This window comes from Phoenix dactylifera, chromosome 17, assembly GCF_051530095.1.
Source record: "Phoenix dactylifera cultivar Ajwa chromosome 17, Ajwa_hap1_PhDact_Kaust_v1.1, whole genome shotgun sequence".
Lineage (NCBI taxonomy): Eukaryota > Viridiplantae > Streptophyta > Magnoliopsida > Arecales > Arecaceae > Phoenix > Phoenix dactylifera.
The window spans coordinates 6,798,431-6,823,091 of record NC_143206.1 but is presented as its reverse complement, the minus strand read 5'-3'; the positions used below and the strand labels follow the sequence as shown (position 1 = coordinate 6,823,091).

The window sequence follows — 24,661 nt, the reverse complement described above, 5'->3', positions numbered from 1 at the left end:
TTGTTGCGGGCATTGAGGCGGTTGAATTCGTCAGTGTATTCGGTCACCGTCCGAGGGCCCTGTCGGCAGTTCTGGTACTAATGGTAGAGCGCCTGCTCATAGTCAGGCGGAAGAAAATGGCCACGCAGATGTTGCTTCATCTTGCACCAGATGGTGATCTGCATCTTTCCTTGTCGTAGACGGTTATGTTGCAGTTGATCCCACCATGCAGATGCTCCTCCCTTCAATTTATATGCGACCAACTTCACCTTCTTCTGATCTAGGATCTCCATATAATCGAAAAATTTTTCTACCTCAGCCAACCAATCCAAAAATCCTTCAATATGAAGATTACCGTTGAATGCAGGGAGATCCACCTTTAATCTAAAATCAGGGGAGCCCCTATCACGAACGCCCCAAGGGAGCCTGTTTCTCACAGGTTCTGCATTCCTTCCCCCTGCATGGGCCCTGTTCATCCGTGGATGTGGCTCGGGGACTTCGTCGACGACTGCATCTTCATCAGGGGGCCAGCCGTCAATAGCCACCCCTCCAAAAGGAAGTCTGCGGTCGACTCCATTGAACCTGTAGCCCGCTTGGCCTTGGTTCCTCCATGGACGTTGCCCTCCAAGCCCCTCATCTCCTTCATCCGGATAGCGATGGTTGAATGCCATTCGGTCCCGTTCGCCTCCGTTGAAGCCGTATCCACCTGGGTGCAGTCGCGGTCCACCGAATGCTCCAAAGACCGCGTCATCTTCCTCTTCGTCGGAAGACTCCGGAGGAACTCGCTGGCAACGCCGGTGAGGGGGATCTCGCGCCGGTGCCGGTGGACCGTGAGGGAGATCCTCGTGAGCCCGCACGCGCTCCCGATTGAGATCCATAGTATTTTCAATCCGCATGGCTTGGAGAGTTTGCTGGATATCCTGCACGGCCCCTTCCAACCCGCGGATCGTTGCCCAAAGGGCTGGCACCCCGTGATCGTCGTCGCCGGGGTGGACGCTCGCGGCACTGTCATTCGCCATCGAAGCCAGTTGACCTCGCTCTGATACCAAATGGTGCGGTGAGCGTGGGAGAGAAGAAACCCTGTTGTCCTGCGGCTGATTCAACCACCAAAATAGAGGGGAAACAGGGAGAAGTTGGGCTCCAAAACAGAGCTTTGGGTGTTTTTTTTTTATTCACGGGAAAACAATGAAGAAGAAGGAGGCGGCCTCCGCTCCTTTACATCTTTTATACTTCACCAATAACCCTAAATCTCTAATCAAACAGACTCTTAATTCAACTTAACTCAGACCCTAAGCAAGCTTAAATTGGAAATCAACCTAACAAGGACTCAATTAGACTCAACCAAACCAGAATTTTAAAACAATGTTGGGTTCATTCCGGTTCTGCATCACATTCACTCACTTCCATCGATCAAGAAATGGTCTCTCTTTGTTCAGTCCATGCATTGCTCCTAGGAGGCCAAATGTGATAGAAGACTTTGCTCATTACCACAACATTGTTTTCACATAAAAAGATGATCAAATTGAAATAGTTGTGCTTCTGATTTTCTTTATAGGCATAATCCAGAGATATTCCAGGGTACACAAAGCAGCATGTTTAATGCAAGCACCAGTTCCAGAATACAATCGATCTCCTAGGGAGTGAAAAGCGAACAAAGAACAAGAAAAAATGGAAAGGAGAGGAGGAGAGGGACGCACGACGTGAGGTCTTTGTGTTGGGTTTTGACCCACATGACCACAACGTGGTCAGTTACGAGGATTACCGTAACTATCTCCTTGAGAAGTGGAAGCATAATATCCTTGATGGTAGGATATTCGAAGGGGTCTCACCCTCTGCCTGAAACGTGAACACAAAATCGGTCTCCATCACCGGGTGTTTGAACAGAGGCCAAGAGGGAGAAAACAAAAGAAGCTTTGATCGTTCAGCATACTCATGGATCCAGGTACGCCACCCTTCATGGTTGTTTTATGATCCTATTTACAGATGTTTTAACATGTGGTATCAGAGCCAGGTTCATCCTAGAACCAAATCACAGTAAAGGGTAGAACTAGATCATGGTAAAAGGCCCATTTTTGGCAGTCCATCAAGCCATGGACAGTCCTCCACGCCCGCAGGGACTAGGCAATGGGATGGTCCGACCCTGTGACGGCCGGCCAAGCAACCAATCCCAATGCCGGATCCGCGTCGACTCTCGGCCATGGCTTTCATCCCATCCCAATGCCGGATCTGGCCGGCATATGGCACCGAGAGCCAACAAAGGATCCGGCGGCCTCACTCCCACCCGATAAAAAAAAAAGGGGGAAGAAACACTTACCAGATGATCACCGTCGGGCGGCGGTTTCCTGCGGGTGGCGCAACCGCCCGGGTGACGCCGTCGGGCGGCGTTTCATCCGGCGTCAGGCCCATCCCCGTGGCGCCGTCGGGCGGCACTTCGTCCGGTGGCATGATCGCCGCCCGCTGCTCCAAAGGGCCGACGGGCTGGGTTCGGCGGAACCCCAGCCCGCCGGCGTTGCCCCTACTGGCGTGCGACCGCCGGTGGGCTCACCATCGGGCGGCGAGTCCACCGGAGGGAGGCGACGCGCTCGCCGCCCGGCGATCGGAGGCAGGCGGGCTGGGTTCGGCGGAACCCTAGCCTGCCGCTAAAAGAGGAGGAAGACGGGTCGGCCCGACCCGTATTCAGTTCTTTTAAAAAAAAATGTTAATTTATGCATAACGGGTCCGGGTTTTGAGTTTCGACCCGAACCCATAATCGTTAACCCGCTGCATTTAAAAGGGCATAACAGGCATAACGGGTTCGAGTTTTTGGGTTTCGACCCGAAACCCGAATTCTTTTGGCCAATAAAAGGGGAATTTTCCGTTAAGGCCCTATGAAACATTTTATTTATGCATACAGCCCTTCCGAGGATGTTAAAAGAATGAAAATATTTCTGTTAAGTCCCTGTGAAACATTCTATTTATATTGAAGTCTTAGAGGGCTGTTAAAAGATGAAATGTTTCTATTAAGTCCCTATCAAATATTTTATTTATACTGAAATCCTTAGAGGGCTGTTAAAAGATGAAATTGTTTCTGTTAAGCCCCTGTGAAACATTTTATTTATGCTGACATCCTTCCAAGGCTATAAGAAACAAACTATTTTGATTTAGTCCCTGTAAAGCATATCATTTATAAAGAGGTTCTCAAAATATGTTAATTTAGTCCCTGTAAAACATATTATTTATGCAGAGGTCCTTGTAGGGTAATGTGATAAAATTTTTTGTCATTTATTTTACATTTTAGTATACTTGATAGCATGATATGACACATATACTGATTGTGTAGATTAGTAAAATATTAAATACATGTTTTATTTTAATTTGTCATATTATGAATTGTCAATTATGTGCAATGTCATTATTTCAATTTGATGTCTATATTATGAAATAGTTTGGTAGTTGCCAAAGTAACCCAACTAGAATGTTTAATAGACATCAAGTCATCAAATACTCTAATTCCAAGTATTAAGATAGTGACTTTGCAAATTATGACTTACAGTTTTCAATCATGAGATATTATGGATTGGCCCAAAGGTGCACCACTTTCAAATGATTGATTTGCTGAGTTAGGATAATTAATGAGTATCCTTGATTTAATAGGTATTGGATGCTCAAAGGCAACATACCTATTTGAATTTTGGACCTATATCATTAATTATTCCTAGGTGAATTGGGAATCACCATAATAGTAATTTAGTGTTTCATAATTACTACCTAAAGGTGTATTATGGTAATACTGTTTATGTTATTCATCATTATTGCTAACTCAAATTGTTAATGTTGTAAGCATTTTATTATTATTAATTTTCTTATTGCAGTATCTATTCCTATTTCGCTTCATTCGCAAGCTTCATCTGTTACGATCTTTAATGGAACTAATTTCTCAGAGTGGAATGAACAAGTCCAGTTTCACCTAGGTGTTCTGGATCTTGATTTAGCACTCCGATCTGAGAAACCGGCTGACATTACTGATTTGAGCAGCTCGGAAGAAAGGTCTTTTTATAAGACTTGGGAAAGATCGAACAGATTGAGCATTATGTTTATGCGGATGAGTATAGCGAATAATATCAAGTCAACGCTTCCTGAATGTGACAGTGCTCGAGCATTATTGAAAACTGTGGAAGAACATTTTCGATCTGCTGATAAGTCTCTGGCTGGGACATTAATGGCTAAGCTTACCACCATGAAATTTGATGGTACTTGTGGGATGCATGAGCATATCCTTGAAATAACAAATATAGCTGCTAAGCTGAAGGCTCTTGGGATGGATGTGAATGAATCCTTTTTAGTTCAATTTATTTTGAACTCCTTGGCTCCTCAATTTGGATCATTTCAAATTCACTATAACACTATTAAGGATAAGTGGAATGTGAATGAATTGACCAGTATGCTTGTTCAAGAGGAGACAAGACTTAAGCAACAAGGACATCATTCTGTCAATCTTGTAAGTCATGGAGCCAAGAAGAAATGGAAGAAGCCAAGAAAGGGCATGAAGAGTGGACCATCCAAGGGTAAAGAGCCTCATCATGATACCGAGGTTCATAAGAAGAAACAAAACAAAGATAGATGCCATTTTTGCAAGAAATTGTGACACTATTAGAAGGACTGCCATAAACGCAAGGCATGGTTTGAAAAGAAAGGTAAGCTTTTGGCTTATGTATATTTTGAATCAAACCTTACTGAAGTTCCTTCTAATACTTGGTGGTTTGACTCAGGTTCTAATGTTCATGTTTCAAATACGATGCAGGGATTCCTTACAACCCAGATGCAAGATCCAAATGAGAGTTTTATCGTTTTGGGGAATGGGGTTAGAGTTCCTGTAACAGCTGTTGGAACCTATCGTTTGCTTTTAAATACTGGTTGTCATTTAGATTTGCTTCAGACTCTTTATGTTCCTTCTATTTCTAGAAATTTAATTTCTGTTTCTAAACTTGATGTTGAAGGATATTTCTTTAAAATTGGGAATGGTAGTTTGCGTCTTTTCAAAGACAATGTCTTTTTTGGTTCTGGTGTTTTGTGTGATGGCTTATATAAAATAAATCTTGATAATCATTTTGCTGAAACTCTTATGACCTTGCATCGTAATATTGGAATTAAACGAAACATGATAAATGAAAGATCTTTTAACTTATGGCATAAAAGATTGGGTCATATATCCAAAGAAAGATTAGAGAGATTAATAAAGGATGGAATTTTGTCAAACTTAGACTTTACTGATCTCGGTATGTGTGTAGACTGCATTAAGGGAAAGCAAATCAAACACACAAAGAAAGTTGCCACAAGAAGTGAAGAACCTCTTGAAACTATTCATACAGACATTTGTGGGCCTTTTGACTTTCCATCATTTGGTGGAGAGAAGTATTTTATCACCTTTATTGATGATTTTTCACGTTATGGTTATGTCTATTTGTTGCATAAAAAATCTCAGGCAGTGGATGTCCTAGAGGTATACATTACTGAGGTTGAAAGACAATTCAATAGAAAGATGAAAATTGTTAGGTCTGATAGAGGTGGTGAATATTATGGTAGGTATGATGAAACAGGACAACACCCAGGCCCATTTGCTAAACTCTTAGAAAAGCATGGTATACGTGCCCAATACACTATGCCGGAAACGCCACAGCAGAATGGAGTAGTTGAAAGGCGTAATCGTACACTTATGGATATGGTTAAGAGTATGTTAAGTAATTTTCCGTTACCCATATCATTGTAGATGGAAGCCTTTAAGACCGCTGTATACATATTAAACCGGGTTCCTAGTAAGGCAGTTCCAAAAACTTTCTTTGAGTTATGGACAGGAAGAAAACCGAGTTTAAGACACCTGCATGTTTGGGGTTGTCCAGCGGAGGCCAGAATTTATAATCCACATGAAAAGAAATTGGATTTTAGAACGATTAGTGGATACTTTATAAGTTATCTCGAAAAATCCAAAGGGTATAGGATTTACTGTCCTAACCATAGTACAAGAATTATAGAGACCGGTAATGTCAAATTCATTGAGAATGGTGAAACCAGTGGGAGTGATAAACCACAAAATGTGAAAATTCAAGAAGTTAGGGTGCAAGTCCCTTTACCCATGACTTCTAAGAAAATTATTGTTCTTACAGTTATCACACAGTTTAATAACAATGAACAACAAATTAATGATCAAACACTCCATAATAAAGTTATCACCACTGAACAAGTTGTAGAAGAACCACAAGGGATGACATTAAGGAGATCTCAAAGAGAAAGAAGATCTGCCATTCCAAATGATTATATGGTTTATCTACAAGAATTTGATTTTGATATAGGGACAAGAAAAGATCCGGTTTCTTTTAAACAAGCCATAGAAAGTATTGATTCTACTAAATGGACTGATGACATGAAAGTTGAGTTGAAATCAATGGATCAGAATGAAGTCTGGGATGTCGTTGATTTGCCCGAAGGTTGTAAAACAGTTGGGTGTAAGTGGATCTTTAAGACCAAGCTCGACTCAAAGGGTAATGTTGAACGACATAAAGCCAGACTAGTAGCCAAAGGTTTCATTCAGAAAGGAGGCATTGATTATAAAGAGATCTTTTCTCCTGTATCTAAAAAGGACTCATTTAGAATCATTATGGCTTTGGTTGCACATTATGATTTAGAGTTGCACCAAATGGATGTAAAAACTGCTTTTCTGAATGGAAGTTTAGATGAAGAAGTCTATATAATTCGATCGTAGATAAATAGATCCGTTTATCTCCACCCCATATTGCGATGGCTAAGGCTAATATGAGACTCTTTTTATGGACCAGCCCGAAGGTTTCCCATTAAAGGGAAAAGAACACATGGTTTGCAAATTAAAGAAGTCAATATATGGTCTTAAACAAGCTTCCCGACAATGGTATCGCAAGTTCAATGATACCATCACTTTCTTCGATTTTAAGGAAAACACTGTTGATCGGTGTATATACCTAAAGGTCAGTGGGAGCAAGTTTATCTTTTTGGTCCTATATGTTGATGACATATTGCTTGCCAGTAGTGATCTTGGCTTATTGTATGAAACTAAGGTTTTTCTCTCAAAGAACTTTGAAATGAAAGATATGAATGAGGCAACCTACGTGATAGGCATTGAAATATTTCGTGATCGATCACGTGGATTGTTAGGGTTGTCTCAAAAGGCATATATAGACAGAGTTCTAAAGAGATTTGGTATGGAGAACTATTCAGCCAGTATTGTTCCAATTCAGAAAGGGGATAAATTTAGTCTCATGCAATGCCCACAGAATGAATTGGAACATAAGCAGATGGAAAATATACCTTATGTTTCTGCAGTTGGTAGCTTGATGTATGCTCAGACTTGTACCAGACCAGACATCAGTTTTGCAGTTGGAATGCTAGGAAGATACCAAAGTAATCCAGGGATGGATCACTGGAAAGCTGCAAAGAAGGTGATGAGATACTTGCAAGGAACAAAGAATTACATGCTTACATATAGAAAGTCAGATAGCCTTGAGGTGATTGGCTATTCGGATTCAGACTTTGCTGGATGTGTGGATAGTAGAAAGTCAACGTTTGGCTATTTGTTCCTATTAGCTGGAGGAGCAATCTCATGGAAAAGTGCCAAACAGACAAGCACTGCTTCGTCCACCATGGAAGCAGAATTTGTGGCATGCTTTGAGGCCACGGTTCATAGTTTGTGGCTGTGTAACTTCATCTCGGGACTTGGGATTGTCGACTCTATTGCCAGGCCGCTGAGAATCTTTTGTGACAATACCGCAGCCGTCCATTTCTCCAAAAACGACAAATATTCTAATGGTGCCAAGCACATTGAGCTTAAATATTTTGTTGTCAAGGAGGAAGTTCAAAAACAAAATGTGTCTATGGAAAATATGAGGACAGAGCTCATGATTGCCGATCCTTTGACAAAAGGTTTACAACCGAAGACTTTTAAAGAGCATGTTGAGAGAATGGGTCTTAGTTGTAATCCATGATATTAACTGAGAATTGTATTATGTTTATTTCTTTGACACTTAGATATAATTGATTATGTTTCTGATTTTTCTGTTCTTCAAATATATGTACATGTATGGGTTTGAATGTATGATTACAGGAATTGTCTCTGACAAAGACATAATGTTTGACCATTAAAGATACTTCTCATTTATGGACTGTGGTTAAATAATTTGCTAGTGTTGTAGTACTTGGAAGGAACTATGTCATTATGTTGATGTGGAACCGCTTTGACTCGCATTAATAAGTTGTTTAATTATGGTATTATGATGACCCAACTAACTGTGGATTAGAATGATGCGTGCCTAATGTTTATATCATTCTAACCAAAGTATGGTCATATGGGCCAAGTGGGAGAATGTTGGGTTTTGACCCACATGACCACAACGTGGTCAGTTACGAGGATTACCGTAACTGTCTCCTTGAGAAGTGGAAGCATAATATCCTTGATGGTAGGATATTCGAAGGGGTCTCACCCTCTGCCTGAAACGTGAACACAAAATCGGTCTCCATCACCGGGTGTTTGAACAGGGGCCAAGAGGGAGAAAACAAAAGAAGCTTTGATCGTTCAGCATACTCATGGATCCAGGTACGCCACCCTTCATGGTTGTTTTATGATCCTATTTACAGATGTTTTAACACTTTCAGGTTGCTGGCTTCGAGGAGCTCAAGGACGTACTTGAGGACGGGGCGGTTGGCGACGGGGAGCAACAACACCTTGGGGACCTCCTGCCATTAGAGAAGGACAAGGTTAATGGGGGGAGGGGGGGGAGAGATTCGAAGGAGAGGGACCTTAGAGACGAAAGCGGCGAGCTTTTTGGAAGCGCCGCCAGGGAGCACGACGACTTGGAAATCCATCTGGTTTCACCGCCGATGAGGTAATCCTGGTTCGAGGGATCGCGCACCACGGCAACCGCGAAGGGTTGGGGCGGGGATGGGCTAAATTCTTGAATTGAAAAAAGAGAAATAGTTGAGAGAGGTTTTGTCTAAGGGGAGTGTAGATCAAATGGTAGAGCGCTCCCTTTGCATGTGAGGCGAACAGGGTTCTATATTTTATTCTCTCTCTCGTTGGCTTCATGAGTAATAAGAAATTGCCAGATTATCGTGGTTTCAGATCATCTTCTATTTTCTACCTATTTTCCATGATTCTACCCATTTTCAGCATCACCCGCAGCAGTTCCACCGCCATGCTTGACCTGCACACCGTCTCCCTTACCTTGTTCTGCCTCTTAAAGAAGGCCTGGCCCCTTCCTCTTTTTTTCCAACAAAAGGAGGAAGAAGAAAAAAAAATCCTTATTTTCTTCGTGTGTGTGTGTGTGTGTGTGTGTATAAATATAATTTTCTCTCTCTCTCTCTCTCTCTCTCTCTTTTCTTTGTTCTCTCTTCTCTTTTTTCTTTTTTTTCTTTTTTGATAGACCCAGGAGGATCCTTCCCCTACAAGTTGGGTCAATCCGATAAAAGAGTCATAAACCTCTACTCGTTATACAATATACTTTGGTTTGAATCCTGCTTTATAATTACACCGATTAGATTACCAGATTGAACTGACCCACACCATTGTATACCTCTTTCTAGCTAAATCCATTGCCTTAATTTCCATGATAATATTCTCAAATTATTAGGTTCAATCTCATGTGGAAATTTTGGGATTAGTCATGGCTGAATTTTTGATAAAAATATATGCTCTAAAAGAGATCTTAGGCATCATTGGATTTGTTGTTTGATTCTATTTACAAAATAAGTAATGCTTCACATTTCCAAATTTATCGATAAATTAAAAATATCTAAATCAAATTATTTATAATCTATAAACTTGATGCCTAATATTTTATTATCAAATATACTTTTTATAAAATATTATATAATTCTTGATCGATTGTGTTGATTTTGGTGTGGCTTTCAACTTGGAATATAGAACATATTTTTGAATAAAAAAAGCTTTGATTGGAATTAAATTTAGACCCGCAACATGACAATGTATTAATATCTTATTAGTAAGGGTTATATACTGGTACATCGATATCTTACTAGTGATAGTTATACACCAGTACATCAATACCTTTATCAATGATGATTATGCGCTTATACATCGATATCCTTTCAGGGGAGGTGATGCACTGGTAGATCGATACACAAAAATCGGATATGCTGGTGAAAGTTTGAAAAAAAAGAAAAAAGGAAGGAGAGAGAGATCAGTGCAACATTACATGGGGTGGCAGGGTTTTATATACGGAAAATTACTTTTCCATCCCTCTAAAGACCCCACTGTAACAGGAGGTCTCGGATGACCCAAAAAAAAAACTTCCGGTCCACCGCTTCATGGATCTTTAATTTTCGGTCCCTAAGTTATTGTTTCCTTTAAAATATAGTACTAAAGTGCCCCCAGGTTACTTAAGTACCCCCATGTTACCGGAAGCGGGAAAAAAATATCCTGCGTTCTGTTTTCTAACCGGAAGACACTCTGTTTTTGTCTACCGAAGATGCTCCCAAGTAAAAATTCCACTTGCAGCCCTTAAGCGTGGATGCCCCTGGTGATCCCACGGAAGATGTTTACCGAAGATAGCTTTGGAGGAAGATTTTGAAACGGAAAAAAAGGTGAAAAAATAGGCCGCAACAGGGTATGCGTTTTGTCTCCGTTCTTCTCTGTTCTTCTCTGTTTTGTCTTTGCCAATGGAGATTGTTTGGTCTGGGAAGAGACAAGCACCCATTAGGAAGAGAGCATGTCGAGCCTTTGTGTTGACCTAAAAATGTTGAGACTCCCTCTTACTCTTTACCTGTTCCCTATTTAAGAGAATGCTGATAGTCCCCCTTTCTCTGTGTAGTGAGACTCTGCTCCACTATATTCCTAAGTCTGTTTGTAATTCGGAATTATCTGTTCATTGCCTCCTCTTTTTTCCATTGTCATGGCTTCAGAAGACACTGCTAGCTCTATTTTTATGGCCATTTGTTGTTATGGTAGCGAAGCTGTGATTATTTCCATCTCAAAGGACACAATTCTTGATCAAATTTTTAAGAAAATAGTTGAAAGGTGGAGACATTTATCTTCTACAATGATAGAAGTTAAGTTTTATATTCCAAACAAGTCTAGAATACTTGTTACGCTCATGAGCGATAAGGATGTTCGTAACATGCATCAAATACACATCAACTTAAATGCCAAGGTGATCGAGATGGTTATTACTCATTCTCCAACCTTGATCGAAGGTGCTGCTGTGGTAATTGAGAGGTATTCCATTTTTAAAATTTTGATTTGTGCAACGGACTTTAGTAAGTTTGCTAAAATAATGTTTATCCTATTGTATGAACAGTGGCTCATCCCATTGTCCTGAAATTAGTTCGAGAGGGAAAAATTTTTCGAAGGGTAGCTCAAGTAATTTTGGTCAAGCTATTGAAGAAACAAGAGCCGGAATTGAAGAGGAAGCAAGTCAAAAAAATTCGTTGGATGATTGGAAAAATAGTATAGAGGGTGTTGGTCAGGAGTTCATGAATGTGGAAACTCTACATGACACTATTCGCAACTATTGCATTGCAAATTATCGGGATTTTGTCTTCGTGAAGAACGATCGTGATCGAGTTACTATAGAATGTGTTTATGAAGGTTGCGAATTGCGTATCCATGCTTCTCGTCTTGGGAATGGTGAAAAGTTTGCAATTAAAAAATGAACTGTAACTACACATGTGGAGGAGGATTGCAAGTACAGTCTCATCCAAAGGCTTCAAAACGTTGGGTTTCGAAAATTGTTAAAGATCAACTTCAAGATATGTCGTTATATAAGCCGAGTGATATTGTAAAGGATATTCGTCGACAATATGGTGTTGAATTGCCGTATCATCAAGCTTGGCGTGGTAAGGAGGTGGCTATGATGGATCTTTATGGTAATAGCCGGCTATCTTATGAACGAATTCGCTGGTATTGCGATGCCATTCTTCATACCAACCCCGACAGCATTGTAGAGTATGAAACAATTGAAGGTCAATTCAGACGTCTATTCATTTGTTTTCATGCTTCACTAATGGGTTTTATAAATGGATGTCGTCCTCTGATTTTTATGGATAGCACATTTATAAAGCATAAGGATGGAGGTATACTGCTTGGAGCCACTTCCAAAGATGGAAATGATGATATGTTTCCTATAGCTTATGGTGTTGTTGATACAGAAAGTGATGAAAATTGGGAATAGTTTTGCCGGTTTCTGAAAGAAGCTATTCATAGTTGTAGTGAGTATCGTGGTCAACAGTTCACGTTTATGACGGATTGACATCAGGGCATTATTAAATCCGTGCCGAAGTACTTTCCTGATTCTTACCACTCATATTGTATACGTCATGTGAAAGAAAACTTCAAGAATCAGGTTTGCATCGTCATATTATGTATAATTTAAACTACAAAGTATCTAAGTAATATAGCATGTGGTATATCTGATTTTAATTATTAATGCAGGTCCTTGTCCATTATCGTGCAGCTGAAAGAAAGAGGCTCATTGATTTACTAAATGCTGCTGCCTATACACCAAGGCTTAGTGTATTCCGAAAGCTAATTGCAAAGCTTACATCAGAAGCCCCTGGTGCTACCACCTTTCTCCTACATGCAAAGTCGGAGCATTGGGCGAATGCTGTATTTCCAGGTCCACGCTAGGGCATCATGACATCGAATGTGGCAGAGTCTTTTAATAGTTGGGTCATGGAGGCTCGTCATCTCCCTGTGCCTCAGATGGTTGACCATATAAGGATCCAAATAATGCAAATGATGCATGAACGGCGTAATCGAGGATATAGCATTCAATCTCAACTTTGTCCGGATGCTGAGAAAGTGTTGCATAAAAATGCTGAAGATGGTCGGAGATTAGCTGTATTTACGTCCAACATAATGATATATGACGTAAAGGATACGAACTACTCATGCAAAGTTGACCTGCAGATGTGTACCTGCTCTTGTGGTGAGTGGCGAATCTTCCGCATGCCATGTAAGCATGCTTGTGCATGCATCGAGAAGGCCGGCAGATCACTATACTAATTCACTGACAATTACTTCCAAGCTGAATTGTATAGAGTAACATATGCCGAAGCAATCAGTCCAAATCCTGACATGGAGAAGCCCCAAAGTGCCTCTGAAGAGATTCACATTCTACCCCCTATCAGAAAGACTTGTTCTGGCATGCCTAAAAAGAAGAGAAGACCTTCGCAAGTGGAGACAGTACGTGAAATGAGATGTGGATGATGCGGGAAGGTTGGGCACAATAGAAGGAGTTGTAATGAGGTCATCAACTAAAGAATATGGAGAATATGAAGAATGTATCGAGATACCTGCAATGTATTTTCATGTTAGTCATAGCATATTAACTGGGAATCTCTTGTATTGATGTTAATGAAGTGCAAACTGAATTGTATATGTTGATTTTTTGTCAGATTTTGATTTTTGTACTTCAAACCGGAATGCAGTTAAAAAATTGTTACAAACACGTAATGATACATAGTTAATCAACAGTTGGCACAGCATTCCACATCAGCTCTGACAATTACAATAGTTGAATTTGGCATGGAATATATATTAACACCTAAAATTCCGTTTCCTGGCTTCTCTTCGACTTTGCCTAACTGTTGAATTATCTGAGACTCTTAATGAGTCGACTCCGAAACTATTGGAGTCGACTCGAGCTGTCCAGATGTCGACTCGGTAGGAAAAGAGGTTGACACTTAGGCTTGGCTAAGTGATAAGTGCTAAATAATTATTGCATAAATTAATATCTTATTCATAACACTTATCATTATTTTAATTCACATATTTTGTAAATTCAACTAAAAGATGTGTTACCCTCATCATTATATTTTAATAAATTAATTCGAGTTAGATTTAATTATTTATTAATTGAGCCTAATGTATGCAGGTCGATTCGAACTCATTCGGAATAATTCCTGAACCCAAATCCCATGAACCCACGGATTAGATCATCTCCCGGAAGTCTTTCTTCCCGTTTACGTGCACCCCAATTCCGAGCATCACCCACGTCATCCCATCCTAGCCTTCCTTCCTTTTCTTCACACATCCAGCCATCAGCACATCACACGTGGATCCCTGATTTCTTCTCCCGTTCGAATCAAGCCACATTCCTTCCGTCCGAATGAACCCAGCGTCCCCGTTTGCGTATGATCCTCCGCGTGTCCGAGTATCTCGTGGCCAACCCGGATAAACTTCCGGATTACGCTCCACATCACAGCCGAGTCCCAAGCTTCATATTTCGATCAGCTCCCCAGCATCCCACTCATTCCTCCAAACGTCTTTCTTCTCATCTTTATCTTTCGATCAACTCCCCTGTTCCAGCTTGCAACCTTATCCCACAAACATGAATTAATCCCACGAACCGAATCCAAGAACAACCCAAGCTTTCTTCCGTTCACAAAGATCAACTCCCAGCAAATCTAAATCCCAGCCTTCACGGAAAAAAAGAAAAGAGTGGCTCACGGATTTCCTTTTCCGTGAGTTCATCCCAGTTCCCCTTCTTCATCCAAATCTCCCTCCCAGCTTCCGATCTCTTCTTCCTTTGGAACAGAGCATCAGCCGTTCACAACAACCACGGTTTTTCCCTGTGTTTAAACAGATCCCATCTTCTCCGTGATCTTCTTCTCCCGGATAAGCTCCAATCCAGCATTCAGCCGTATCCTTCTTCCTCCTCGTCTCCTCCGTGTCCGTCCCAGCTCACCATGTTCGTGATCCATCCTTATCCCGTATCCAGCTTAATTCCCATGCTTCCCGCATCCGCATCCCACGTTCGGCCGTCCACATTAGCTCTCAGCTTCATGGATCGTATTCCATCTCTCAACCGGATCCCCAACTTCTTCCCAGCCGAAGGATTCTTCCGCAGTCCAAAGATCTCCTCCTAGCCGCATCTTAGCCGGATCAGCTTCATCCGCAAGCGATCTACCGCATTCCCTTCCTCTTCCTCCGAGATTCTATCAACGCCCACATCAGCAGCATCCCCAAACTCCCTCCGGATCACTCCACAAACGGAATCCCCTGTTTCGAGATCACATCCATCCAAATCCCTTGCATCTCAGCTCGCGATTCATCACTTCCTCCCAACTGTTCTCTCCTCCCACAAAATCCCAGCAACCCCACGTATCTTCTCCGCATCAGGATCAGTTCGTTCCCAGCCGGATCAGCTCCATCCAGCCGCTTTCATCCTTATCCTTTACTCAGAACAGAGGAGGAGAGGGGGAGGTATGCAATCTATAAAAGGCTCGACATGAAACCAAAGAGGGCATTCTTCAACTTCGGTTCGGTTCCAACTCTTCTCTCAGGCCAAATCCCACGGGAAGAAGAAGAAACAGAGGAGGGAGAAGAGTTTCTTGAGTATTTCGGGAATGATTTCCCTACGGAAAAGATGATGATGTGCTGAGAGGGAGCCGACGGGAGGAAGGAGGAAGGAGCCAATCATCATGAAGTTCCCCTGCAGTGCAGCTGTTCAACTCTTCATGAAAGGCTAATCTCTTCACTGGGGCTGGATGCAACCCTAACAAAGGGATAAGGATTTTATATTTTTTGATTTCTATTCTTGGAGTTGTATAAACTTTATATTATTTTTAATGGATATCTTCTTTTATCTCATATTTAATTTCTATGATTTTAAATATGACATTTATACAACTGTTCTTCATGATCACTAAGTTAATAGAAGATCACCCATGCTTAGGGAAGATGCAGTATCCTGCCACATTAGTTTAGGGTAGACATTTCATGCCAACCGAAGATGGATGTTCCTAAATTACTTTTGTGAGATTTTTATTTGAATGTTTATTAGGCTTGTAGTCAATTTGCATGTTAATCCAAGAATAAATTAAAATATAATTAACCCTTGTTCTGATGTTAGTGGTGAATTCCTTGCCCTAGGTTCCCCCAAACTGATATCATTTTAATTGCATTTCTTATTAAAATTGCTTAGTTTAATAGTCTTCACAAATTTTCTTTTTCAAATATTTTTAAGAAAACAACTGTACCTCAATTCCTGTGGATCGATATCCGTAATCACTATCCTACCAGATACGTGCTATTGCGTGGTCTTTAAAATTGACTATCAATTTTTGGCGCCGTTGCCGGGGATTGCTAGCATAGTTGTTTTTCTTTTCATAAAAAAAACTTTCAAAATATATATATATATTTAAAATAAAATAAAAATATTTTCTATTTTTGTTACTTTTCTTATCTCCTTTTTCTCTCTTACTAATTGTTGATTTTTCTTTTGGTATTATTTGATCAGGAATCGAAGAGGAAATTTGGGACGATCAAAAGGGAACTACTGGAAAAAGAATGTTGTAGAGGTTTGCTTTAAAAAAAAAAAATTGCTGGGGAAATTCCCTTTGGTAACCTCTAAACCTTTCTTATTTAAATTGATTCCCAGTTTGCTTGAAATTTTGTGGTGATTATTTGATTTTAAATTTAGTAAAAGTGTGAATGCATGCTTGATACACATACACCAATTAATCCGCACATAGTAAGGGCAGTCACCCCAACAAGATAAGAACTGGATTTCATCACCAGATTCTTGCCCAAATTAGGTGAACCAATTCGCACATAGCTATCACTTTAATTAAAATCAATTAGACGTTGGCTCCTAGGGACATTCGAGCTCAATAGGACGAAGATCACCGAAAGTTGCACCAATTTCGCTCTGTGGCTCAGTTGATGTCTAGGCAAGCTTTGTCCCAAGGGAGATAGTTCATCTGTTTGAGGCAAGTGGTTTTTAAGTGGGACCTTTGCAACGCATCGTGACCCCCCCCCCACTTACTTGGGAGCTTACCTGGTCAACTCAGTTCATTAGACCGGATTGGAGGCTTAGGTGCCCTCTTCAAACCAGTTAGGAGCTGTCTAGTGATTTTAGGGCAAATACAAGGATTTGATGTGTTATTCTTTTAATGTGATGACCCAAAGATTGATTTAAAGATTGATTTTGATGATTACAAAACCTTGAAGTATAAATACTAACGTTTGTGTTGCAAGGAGAAAGATAGTTATTTTGCAAGGAATATAGCAAGTTGGAAGAACACAAGAAGGCCTCCAAAGCTCTCAAGAAAAGTTGGAAGAAAGCTACAATTTATTGACCCAAGTTTCAAGTTCAAAGGACTCAAGTTGGAAGAGCAAATTCAAAGAAAAATCCAAAAGAATAGTCCTCGAGTCGACTCCTGGATAGTACGAGTCGACTCCAGGGAGTAACAAGGCAGAAACACAGAGAAGCTATTTTGGACCCTGAGAGCCGAGTCGACTCCTGAGGAACTCGAGTCGACTCCGATGGTTGGCAGGTCGACTCCAAAGGAAGTTAGAGTCGACTCCCAGAGGAAAACAAGCAAAAAGTCAGAGAGCCAATTTCAGACACTGAGAGCCGAGTCGACTCCCGCAAAATCCGAGTCGACTCCGAGGCAGCGCAACCCCAAAGACAGAAGACGGCATTTTCGTCCCTGAGAGGCGAGTCGACTCCAAGACAGTTCGAGTCGACTCCAAGGCAGCGCGACCCCAAAAGACAGAAGACTGTTTTTTGGATACTGAGGGCCGAGTCGACTCCGAGACAGTTCGAGTCGACTCCGAGACAGCACGAGCCAAAAGACAGAAGCTCGGGAGTTCGGACTCTGAGCACCGAGTCGACTCCCAGAATTTTCGAGTCGACTCGAGTAAGCAAAGTTGAAAAATGCATCCATGGATTCCTTGGGATGAGCCGACTCCAAAAGTGCAAGGTCAGCTCCAGATTTTGGCGAGTCGACTCCGGGTTAAGTCGAGTCGACTCCCAGTCGAGAAGACCACTTTAATTCAAATCTGGAACAGTTGCCGAGCCGACTCCAGAAAAGCATGAGTCGACTCCTGCTACAGTCGAGTCGACTCCAGATCGCGCGAGTCGACTCCGATCCCAACGGGAACTTTGTCGGGAGTTGCAGACTGTGGACAACGGCTCTATTTTTGTCTCTAACGGCTAGATTTCTGGTTCCACGACATGTAAAGCTATAAAATCAAGAGGAGAGCTAGGAGAGACGGTATGGAAGTAGGAGAGAACATTTAGGGAAGAGATTTCAAAGAGATTACAAGGGAAATCTCCCATAAGCACAAAAGGGCCATCCAAAGCGAAACAGAGAGAAGAAGAGCATCCAAGTGAATCCCAAAGCTTTCTCTCCATCCGTGTGCTGCCTCGGTGATCCTCTACTTCGTGCCAAATCAGAAGAGGGTCAAGTAAAGAAGAAGCCGAGCTCCTTCATCTTCAAAACTCGTTTAAGGGCTTCTCTTTACTCTATTTGTTCATATTGTTATATTTGCTTGTTTAAGAAGCTTTGATTTGTTTTAAACCTTTGTTTTAATATCTTGTAACTTGATTCAATCAAGGGATTGAATCAAGGGGTTAAGGTTTGTTGGTGAGCCAAAGGGGAAAACCAACGGTGTTAGGTTGTGGTTGGTGAGCCTTTGGGAAAACCAACTGGGTTGATTGTGAACCCGAAAAACAATCGTTGTAAGGTTGTGGTTGGTGAGCCTTTGGGAAAACCAACTGGGTTGGATTGTGAGCCCGTGAAAACAATCGGTAGGTTCTAGTCGGTGAGCCTGTGAAAACCGACCGAGTTCGTTGTGCGCTCGTAAAACAACAAGTTGGGTTGTGAGCTTGTAAAACAACCGGCTGTAATCTGTAGGATTATAGTGAAATTCCCAAGAGGTCTTGGGGAGTGGATGTAGGTGCTGGGGTGCACCGAACCACTATATGTTTGTTGTGTTTGTGATGCTTTTTGTCATTGTCTATCTTACTCACTTACTTACCTAGATAAATTGCCTGCTTAACTCTTATCCGCGCATCCTTTAGTTGCAAGCATATTCAATTTACTTAATCAAGTCTCATTCGATAAATCAACGTATTGCTAAGTTTAAATTCCACTGTGCAACTATACAACTTAGCATAATTAATTGAAAAGTGTTAGAAGTAGCTTAAAAGTTTTAAAAGACCCAATTCACCCCCCCTCTTGGGTTGTATCTACTGGGCAACAAGTGGTATCAGAGCAGGTGCTCAAATATTATTTGTAGTCTTAACCGACTAGAGCCAAAGATCATGACAACCCCACATAACGTATTACTTGCTGAGGGACTTTCCACAAACAGACCTCCACTGTTTGATGGATCTAACTATATTCAATGGAAAGCTAGAATGAAAATCTTTACTCAATCACAAAACTATGAGTTATGGAATGTCATAACAAATGGCCTACACACACCCACGAAATTAATTGAAAGTATGTTCGATAAAAATTTGGCTGAACTAAATGCTAAGGCTATGAACCTTCTCTACTGTGCATTTAATAAAAATATTTTCAACCAAATTTGTATATGTTCATCTGCCAAACAAATATGGGATACTCTTGAAGCAACTTATGATATTTCCGAAGAACCCCATGTTAGTTTACTTGAGGATAATTGTAAGACTAACATTGAGCATGCAGGAAACACTCTAAATCAGGAAGAAAGATTCAAAAGCTTCCTAAAGACAAAGAAGAAGAGGAAGCTAGAAGAAAGGAAGAAAGAGATAAAAAGGAAGAAAGCCTTGACTAAGAAAGAGTCAAGCAAGAAATTAAAAGTTAGGAGCAACAATGATGATATTAGCTCCAAGGAACTACAAGAGGTAACTAACTCGTGCTTTATGGCACAAGAAGACAAGGTAAAATCTGAATCTACTCTTACCTCAAATGATTTTCAAGAAGAATTCTCTTATGATGAATTATTAAATGCTTTTCATGATTTGTATGGTGAATGTAGAAAATTAGCTGTGAAGAATAAAAATCTTAAGAAACTAAATCTGAAAATTTCAAAAGAAAGAAATTCTAATGATGAAATACAAGATAAACTAAATTCTGAAAATGAAATTTTAAGGTTAAATTCAGAACAATTAATTCAGAAAAATCAGAATTTATTTAAAGAAAATCAAAACTTAAGTAAAGAAATTAACCAATTGAAGTCTTTTATTAACAAATTTACTGTAAGTTTAGAAAGATTAAAAAAGATGTTTGAAAGCCAACATGCAGATTTTAATAAATCAAAATTTGGCTTAACTCCTTCACTTAGCAATGAATCCCTAAAGAAAAAGGTTATCAATTCACCAAGCAAACCATTAAATAAGATAACTTATTTCAAACATGAAAAGAATGGGCATAACAACTTTACCTATCGTTCTAACATAATTAAATCAAGTAGTAAAGTTATTACAATTAAACAAATTTGGGTTCCAAAAGGAACTATATGTCCTAACTCTCAAGAACCCAAGCAAGCTTGGGTACCCAAAATGAAAATATGAGGATGTAGATTAAGGTGTGCCAAGATACCCATGAAACAAATAGAACTTTCATACAAATGGGTGCTCTAGACACACATTAAAGAGTGAAACTTAAAATACACTTATGAAAAGTAATTAAAAAATTAATAATAATGAAATCAGTAACTCTTGCATCTCATCATTACTTTTGCTTTAGTATTTGATTAAAATATGAATTGCAAGTATTGATCAATTTTGTGATATAGAAAATACTTTTGAAAATATTATCAAATCACTTCATTTTATAGTATGATTTACTCACTATTGGATAAGTTGTTAAGAATAACTCTATGAATTCTCTATATGCTTGATTGAGAGTTTTTATCCATGGCATTATTGTTTATCGATCATAGATATGAAAATGTGCACTTGGTATGCCTTTGAATATATGCACTATGAATACCAAGATTAAAGAAACCATCTTTGGGATATAAAATCAACTCATGCTAGTATGTACTTAATCTCAAAAGACCTTGCCATTGGCTTACTTAGAGTATCTTCTGAAAGGTCAAAGTTTACTATGCATGTTAACTAAGGAAACAAACAAAAATCAATTTCTAAATCTAAAGTTGTTGTTTCCAACACTAAGTTTTCAAAAGCTTACATTGGTTTTGTTCTTGGCACTTACATTGAAATATTTTCTGCATTGGCACAAACTCACAAAAAGGAATCAAATGAAAAAGATTTGCAAACTATGAATCATGGCATAGTGTTGAAAACCAATTTTGTATTAAGTTGTGCACAGAAGATAATATTGAATGCAATTGCTTCTGCACCAAGAACACCATAAGTTAAAATAGGATCAATAGAATTCTTGAAGAAATGAAGAAGGCAATGTTGTATGATAGTCTGATTAAAAGCTATCATCATTGCTTGTCATATATATGGTATCTATTAGGTCTATTATTGATGAAAACTCCATTTGATCTTCTGAAAAATAGAAAATGATCTATTGCATATCTTTCATATTTTTCAGTAACTTATGATATGCTTGATATGGTTTTTTGAAAATAATGCCAAATCTGATACAGATATTTTTATCTTTGGATATCATTCATCAAGCAATGCATATAGAACATTCATGAAAAGATTCTAGTTGTAGAAATATGAATTCATTTTATTCTCTATGAGACTAATGATTTATTATCAAGATACTAAAATTAGATTATATATGTATATGGTTAATCTTTTACATATAACAATCTGAAAACTTGTTAATAATTAGAACCAAATTGAGTTTTTCAGAAATGCACTCAATAAAGAAAAATTGATAACTACTAAAAGACTAAATCAAGAAAAGATGAAATAGATCTTGATGAAATTCTTGCATGATTAGAAGTAAAGATCACCATTATCATCTGCTTGCTTTATGAGCTTTATATTCTGTCAAATGAATGTGTAGAATACACTCCTATGTGGTTATTTCATTAAAAAGGGATCTATGTAAAATAACCACCTTATTTGAAAACACTCATTACAAATATGATAAAGCAATTTGTGATTTGGAACAAGCATCAAAAGCATGATAGAATAATTATTTAATAGACCAGACTGTGTGATCATTATGTGCCCTTGTGCAAGACTTCAATCTAACTCTAATGAATCATAATTTATTGATAACAAATGAATCATAATCTGAATTTTGATAGAAACAATTGTTTAAGGCAATTTGATCAAAACTTAGCTAGCATGCCTTATTGATAATTATCTTAAGCAAATAGAATCTAAGCTAAATTGATGTTGAAAATAAGAAATTAATTTGACCTTGATGAATCTTCCTATTGCTTCACATGCTTGTCCTTGAACAGTCTTGGTTAATGAAACTATCTCTTTAGTACAAGTGACATATGTTTGCTTATATTTAGGCAATCTCTTGAGTAAAGTGACTCAACATTTAATAATTATCATATCTTAGGTTGAGTTACCTAGTTAAGAAATATGTTATATGAATGTTTTGTATCTTGAAGAAACTAATGACTTTCTTTCAAGAAAGAAAAGAATTTTGTTAATAATGCAGGATCCTTGAGCAAGAAAATGAGAGATTTCAACTTGAAGGATATCTCCATGTAAGATACAATAAACATTCTCATGCAAACAAGAGAGAGGACCTTCTTCAGCCAAAAGTTCATATATAAGAAATCTAGTAGGTATTTGACTGAAGAATGCAGAATGGATTGGTAATTCTAGATACCTCTCTCATAAATTAATTGAGCAAAGTCAATAACTTAAATCTTAGTATGGCATGGTTAAAATCTTTAATTATTAATTTCTTGATATCATGTCTATATATATGTATTCATTGACTTATGCTTTCAGAAATTGATTCATGGTTTGCTCAAATTAAAATGCACCTATGCCTATATCATAACCATGAAATACACAAGTATATGCTTAAAATTTTGATGTAAAATAACTTGTGAAAAGTTATGAATCCTTGAGCACAATGAAAATATTGTTTGCATGATATACATCTATATGATACATAAGATTATTTCTTTATTCTGCTCTTTCATATAAATTACTTGAGAATAACAAAAAGAGAGAGAGATAAAGAAAAGAAAATGAATATTATTCAAGAGATGTAAAATCTAAGCAAAGGCAAATACTCCAATCTTAAGGAAAAGAAAAACAAGCATAATATATTCAGCACTTTTGGAAGGGATAAAATCTGTAATTAATTACACTTAAACAAGAAAAGTTTGAAGTGAACATTTGAACCCTTCTATACTGCTCATCATAGGGATGGTGCCAATGGGGAGGCTAGTGGTAGTACCCGGCACTATTTGACCCAACTATTCGGTGTAGGGCATATTAGGGACGGCACAAGAGGGAGGCTAGTGGTAGTACCTCATGCCCCTTCCAATTCCACCGGATAGGGAGCAAATAGAGAATAGAGCATAAGAAAGTAAAAATGAATGACAAAGTAAATGAAAGTATATAAGAAGCATCAAGTCAAGCTTTAATCACTTGGAAACACACCTTAAGGATGAAATCAATGCAAGATTATATTTGAATAGGGGGAGTTTATTTGAAAAAGAATTGATTTTGATCCTTGACATGCTTATTCTTAATATTTTAATGCATGACTTAACACGTAATATGTTTTGCATGTGGCATGATGCTTTAAATTACGGACTCTCAATATTGTGTAATGCTCCATGCTTGGATAATTTGATTGAATATTTGAAGTACTATTTTTTTTAAGTAATATTAAAAAAGAAATTTCAGTTTTGTCATTCACGTTTATCTTTGAAAGTTAAATATGTTGTCGGCGCCCCACGCCGGAACCCACTCACACCAGCGCCGCCACCGACGTCGGACAAGCAAGAGAGATACAAACGGATAAGCACTCTCTCGCTCCCTCGACTCCGGACTCAAGGATCACCTCTTCGCTCCGCCTACGAAGGGCAAAAGATTACCCCGTGGTATCAGTAGGGTAAAACACTTGAGCACCGCAACGGATTATCAAAGATCAAAGGAAGAAGAAGGAAGAAAATAGCAAAGCAAACACAAAGATGTAACGAGGTTCGGCTACAAATAGCCTACGTCCTCCACCGCTCCAAATTTCAATAAGGATGAACTGATTACAGAGATAGCACACACCCGAACGATCACAAGCGATCGATCTACAAGAGATTCACACAGAATTCCCTTTGCACAAGAAGTAGGATCCCAATCCTCTTCTTCTCTAGAACCCTAGCCTCACAAACAAGAGTATCTCTCAAATATACGGCCAATCCCTCTAACCCTAGGACTCTCATGAGTCCTATATATAGTCTCAAGACCTTCAGATGATCATAGCCGTCAAAAACGCCAACAAAACACCAAAAGAAACTCATCCGTATGATTTCCCGCGAGCCCGAGTCGACTCGGCTGAAGTCCGAGTCGACTCTGGCACGTCTGAACAACTTCCAGTTTAACTGGCACGATCTCGAGTCGACTCCACTGTATCTCGAGTCGACTCGACGATGCTCCGAGTCGACTCGACTGTAGTTCGAGTCGACTCTGACAGTCCAGACAGAAACATGGTTTTTGCGGCTTTCTCCTCTCGGGTCGACTCGACAGACCTCGAGTCGACTCGACTGTTCCCGAGTCGACTCGACTGTAGCTCGAGTCGACTCCGACAGTCCACCAGACGGAACTATTCAGAATTGATTCTCCTTCAATTCTCTTCATCACTAAAGGTCTCCACATACCCCAACAATCTCCCACTTGGAGACCTTGGGTATATTCTCTTGTTACTTGGTTCTCCTCTGTGCTCCCACTGAAACTGGATCATCCTAGTGAAATCGGTACGATGCCTCCTCAACGTCTTCAAGCATGAAGACCAGCAGAAGCTGAACAGCTCCTCAGCT

The 24,661-nt window shown here is 39.5% G+C and overlaps 1 protein-coding gene and 1 long non-coding RNA gene across 2 annotated transcripts; both read left to right on the top strand.

Annotated features, from left to right (window-relative positions):
- The first annotated feature begins 4,261 nt into the window (after window positions 1–4,261).
- Window positions 4,262–4,942, top strand: LOC149751013 (uncharacterized). Its single transcript, XR_016398814.1, has 2 exons — window positions 4,262–4,652; window positions 4,760–4,942. It is a non-coding gene; the product is annotated as an uncharacterized LOC149751013 (long non-coding RNA).
- A 6,805-nt stretch (window positions 4,943–11,747) lies between these two features.
- LOC149751012 (uncharacterized) lies at window positions 11,748–12,622 on the top strand. Its single transcript, XM_089928272.1, has 3 exons — window positions 11,748–12,147; window positions 12,322–12,338; window positions 12,428–12,622. The coding sequence occupies exons 1-3, from the start codon at window positions 11,748–11,750 to the stop codon at window positions 12,620–12,622; spliced, it is 612 nt and encodes a 203-aa protein (XP_089784398.1).
- The last annotated feature ends 12,039 nt before the right edge of the window (window positions 12,623–24,661 follow it).

Excerpts from the sequence above, each read along its gene's own strand:
- LOC149751012 (XM_089928272.1), top strand. The coding sequence starts at position 11,748 with ATGTCGTTATATAAGCCGAGTGATATTGTAAAGGATATTCGTCGACAA.